Here is a 3,826-nt window from a genome sequence, read left to right as displayed (position 1 = left end):
CGGTGCGCCATCTGCGCCTGCTCTGACTTCTGCGCGCAGTCCGCGCACTGTAGCGTTGTCAGCCGACCGTTGAACTCGACCGTTGCGCTGGCGACCGTTGCTCCGCTTGGCACACCGGACAGTCCGGTGAATTATAGCGGAGTGGCTTCCCAAATTCTTGAAGGTGGCAAGTTTGGAGTTGATCTCCCTAGTGCACCGGACACAGTCCGATGGCACACCGGACAGTCCGGTGCGCTAGACCAGGGTTGCCTTCGGTTGTCTTTTGCTCCTTTTATTTGAACCCTTTTTTTGGACTTTTTATTGGTTTGTATTGAACCTTTGGCACCTGTAGAACTTATAATCTAGAGCAAACTAGTTAGTCTAATAATTTGTGTTGGGCAATTCAACCACCAAAATCATTTAGGAAAAGGTGTAAGCCTATTTTCCTTTCACCAGCCACGTCACCCAACCGTTAGGGTTCGACCGTTGGAGCTCAAACAAGTGGGGCCACCGGATGACCGGGCAGTCCGGTGGTGCACCGGACTGTCACTATTCATTGTCCGGTGCGTCATCTGCGCCTGCTCTGACTTCTGCGCGCACACTCCGCGCACTGTAGCCCACTGTTCACCTTTTGCAGACGACCGTTGGCGCTGTAGCCGTTACTCCGCTTGGCACACCGGACAGTCCGGTGCTACACCGGACAGTCCTGTGCTACACCGGACAGTCTGGTGAATTATAGCGAAGAGACAATCCCAGAAACTCGAAGGTGGCAAATTCGGAGTGATTCTCCCGGGTGCACCGGACACTCCACCGGACAGTCCGGTGCGCCAGACCAGGGCAGCCTTCGGTTGTCTTTTGCTATTTTTATTTGAATCCTTTCTTGGACTTTTTATTGGTTTGTGTTGAACCTTTGGCATCTGTAGAACTTATAATCTAGAGTAAACTAGTTAGTCCAATTATTTGTGTTGGACAATTCAACCACCAAAATTAATTAGGAAAATGTTTGAGCCTATTTCTCTTTCCCTGCTTCCTGTTTCTCTTTCATTTTCCCTGCTTCCTGTTTCCGAGCTCGAGTGTTTGATTCACGGTTTTTTGCGTCAACAATTTATTTTATTCTTTTTTATTTATCATGGTTTAGTTAAAAAATAAATTGGTTTACGATAAATATTTGAGAACGGAAAGAGGTGGTATCTGTAATAATAAACTATAAAAGCACCAATTTATATTACAAAATTGTTCATCAATTCAGCCACACGAAACACAAGGTGAGGTGGCATTTATATTCATTGGTCAGCGGTTGTGCACCACATTTGGTGCAACTCCTACTCCTATGCTGCAAGGCATTGGCGTTGCCGTCCATTAGCAACAGTGACGTGACGGCCTTCTTGTCTTGTCTCCCTCACATCGCAAATGCGACGTGCAAGTTGCAATACCAACAGCAACACCATCACCTCCGAATCCGATCCCTCACACGCCCACACCACCTTGGTGGTGGGTCTTGGTTCATGCTGCCCACTCCGGCACTCCTCTTCTCATGACAAGCGCGCTGCCGCACATGTCTGAGCTCCCGGACGGCGGCGCCGGCGGAAATGGCCAAGACGAAGCCGCCGCCTTCGCCTCGCCGGCCAAGCGCCTCCGTAGGTCGCCGGCGCTCGAGCCCACCTCCGTGCTCTACAACCGCAGCCCGAGCCCGCCCACATCCTCCTCCCTGGTCTCCTCCGCCGCGCCCGAGCCGCCCCCCATCAGCGCCGAGGATTGGGAGGCCGTCCTCTCCGGCGGCGACATGGCCGCGCCACCAGCCGCCGCGCGGTCTCAAGACGCCTCTTTCCTCCGCTGGATCATGGACGCCGACGCCCAAGTCGACGCCTTCGATCCCTTCCTGCCTTGCCAAGAGACCGCCGTCGTCGAGCCCTTCTTGCAGCCGCAGCTCCCGCTCCCCGTGGCCGACGACCTCGAGCCAGGGGCGACGGTTGACGAGCTCCTCGAGGCGGTGCGCCGCGCCGACGCCGGGGACTCCACTGGCGCGCGCGAGATATTGGCGCGGCTCAATCACCGGCTCCCCTCACCGCCGGGGCACCCGCACCCTCCTATCCTCCGCGCCGCGGCTCACCTCCGGGACGCGCTCCTGCGCGTCCTCGTCACGTCCGCGCCCGCACCCGCCGCCGTCTCGACGACCCCGCTCGACGTCGCGCTCAAGGTAGCCGCGCACAGGGCCCTGGCGGACGCGTCACCGACCGTCCAGTTCGCCAACTTCACGTCCACGCAGGCGCTCCTCGACGCGCTCGGCACCGCGCGCCGCGTGCACGTCGTCGACTTGGACGTCGGCTTCGGCGGCCGGTGGGCGCCGCTCATGCAGGAGCTCGCGCTCCAGTGGCGCCGAGCACCCGTCTCGCCGCTGCCGCCGCCGTGCTTGAAGGTGACGGCCTTGGTCTCGCCAGGGTCATCAGCGCACCCCTTGGAGCTCCACCTCACGCACCAGGGCCTGACGCGCTTCGCCGCCGACCTCGGCATCTCGTTCGAGTTCAACGCCGTCGCGTTCGACCCCTTGGACCCGTTGCCCCCCACGGGGCTGTCCGTCGCGCCCGGCGATGCCGTCGCCGTTCACCTCTCCGTCGGCTCCGGGGTCCCGTCGGCAGCTACTCTCCGCGTCGTGAAGCAGCTCCGCCCTGCCGTCGTGGTGTGCGTCGACCACGGATGCCACCGCGGCGACCTGCCGCTGTCGCACCACGCGCTGAGCGTCGTGCGCTCCAGCGCGGCGTTCCTCGAGTCGCTGGACGCGGCCGGGGCGCCGGCGGACGCGGTGGCGAGGCTGGAGGAGTACGTCGTGCGTCCCAGGGTGGAGCGCCTGTTGCTAGGCGACAGGATGCCTCCATGGCGGACCATGCTTGACTCCGCCGGATTCGCGCCGGTGCAGCTCAGCAACGCCGCCGAGGCACAGGCCGAATGCCTCGTCAGGCGCACGCCCACGCCGGGCTTCCATGTGGAGAAGCGGCAGGCGGCGCTCGCGTTGCGGTGGCAGGACTCGGAGCTGGTGATGGTGTCGGCGTGGCGGTGCTGAATCGGGGCACTGGGACAGTTCCTGTAAAGATTGAACCTTTTTCTGTTCTCATGTGCAGTAAAATTAGCTAGTAACTTGTTGTCAAGCTGTTTATTTTACAATTTTAGTTGCGATGATGTAGCAATTGGGAGCATGTGAATTTTCATCATCTGTGATATGACAGTTCTGAGGAACGATTGGAAGCCACAGATCTGCAGCTAATAGCCCCATTTGCCATGCCCATATTCCTGCAGTTAGTTGCTAGGTCCATTAATTGTTAGCATTAGTTGGGCATGCATGTGGTCCATAATCTACATTTCAGATCCATTCAGAGCTGGTACAAACATATTACTACTGGTTATGCCATGATTACTGATGACCCTAAGCGGTGAAAAGCATCCACATTTTTTACAAGTTCCAGGATGAAAGGTGGTACTAGTGTTTTCTTTACAAACCTGAACTAGTTGACCTGGGAATACATGCCAGTCAAGCTGACCATATTTTCATGTCCCTTTCGGGTGATACTGTATGCATTGCGTTCCCAACACTTCACTGCAGCACACATTCAGATCACGGAACCATCAGAACAAATGCAAAGACTCGTTTGTGTTCAGCAAGCCACCGTTTCTTTTCATGTTGACTGTTTTCGGAAGCATTTTCCTCCTCTTCTTCTTTCAGTTGGAGATGTTGACCTTTGTTAATTGGAGCTTTATTAGATGAATTTGGATTAGACTCCAACTCTACCGAATCAATCTAGAGATGAAATAGAACATGTATTATGTTTGGACTCTCTGCTTGTATCTGTATATT

General features: G+C 56.2%; 1 protein-coding gene across 1 annotated transcript; it reads left to right on the top strand.

The window, feature by feature from the left end:
* The first annotated feature begins 1,384 nt into the window (after positions 1-1,384).
* Positions 1,385-3,191, top strand: LOC100272800 (scarecrow-like 6). The gene has a single exon (NM_001147253.2). The coding sequence runs from the start codon at positions 1,514-1,516 to the stop codon at positions 3,035-3,037; it is 1,524 nt and encodes a 507-aa protein (NP_001140725.1). The 5' UTR covers positions 1,385-1,513; the 3' UTR covers positions 3,038-3,191.
* Positions 3,192-3,826: the final 635 nt, after the last annotated feature.

Source organism: Zea mays, chromosome 9, assembly GCF_902167145.1.
Source record: "Zea mays cultivar B73 chromosome 9, Zm-B73-REFERENCE-NAM-5.0, whole genome shotgun sequence".
NCBI classification, from domain to species: domain Eukaryota; kingdom Viridiplantae; phylum Streptophyta; class Magnoliopsida; order Poales; family Poaceae; genus Zea; species Zea mays.
This window is presented reverse-complemented; position numbering and strand designations above follow the sequence as displayed.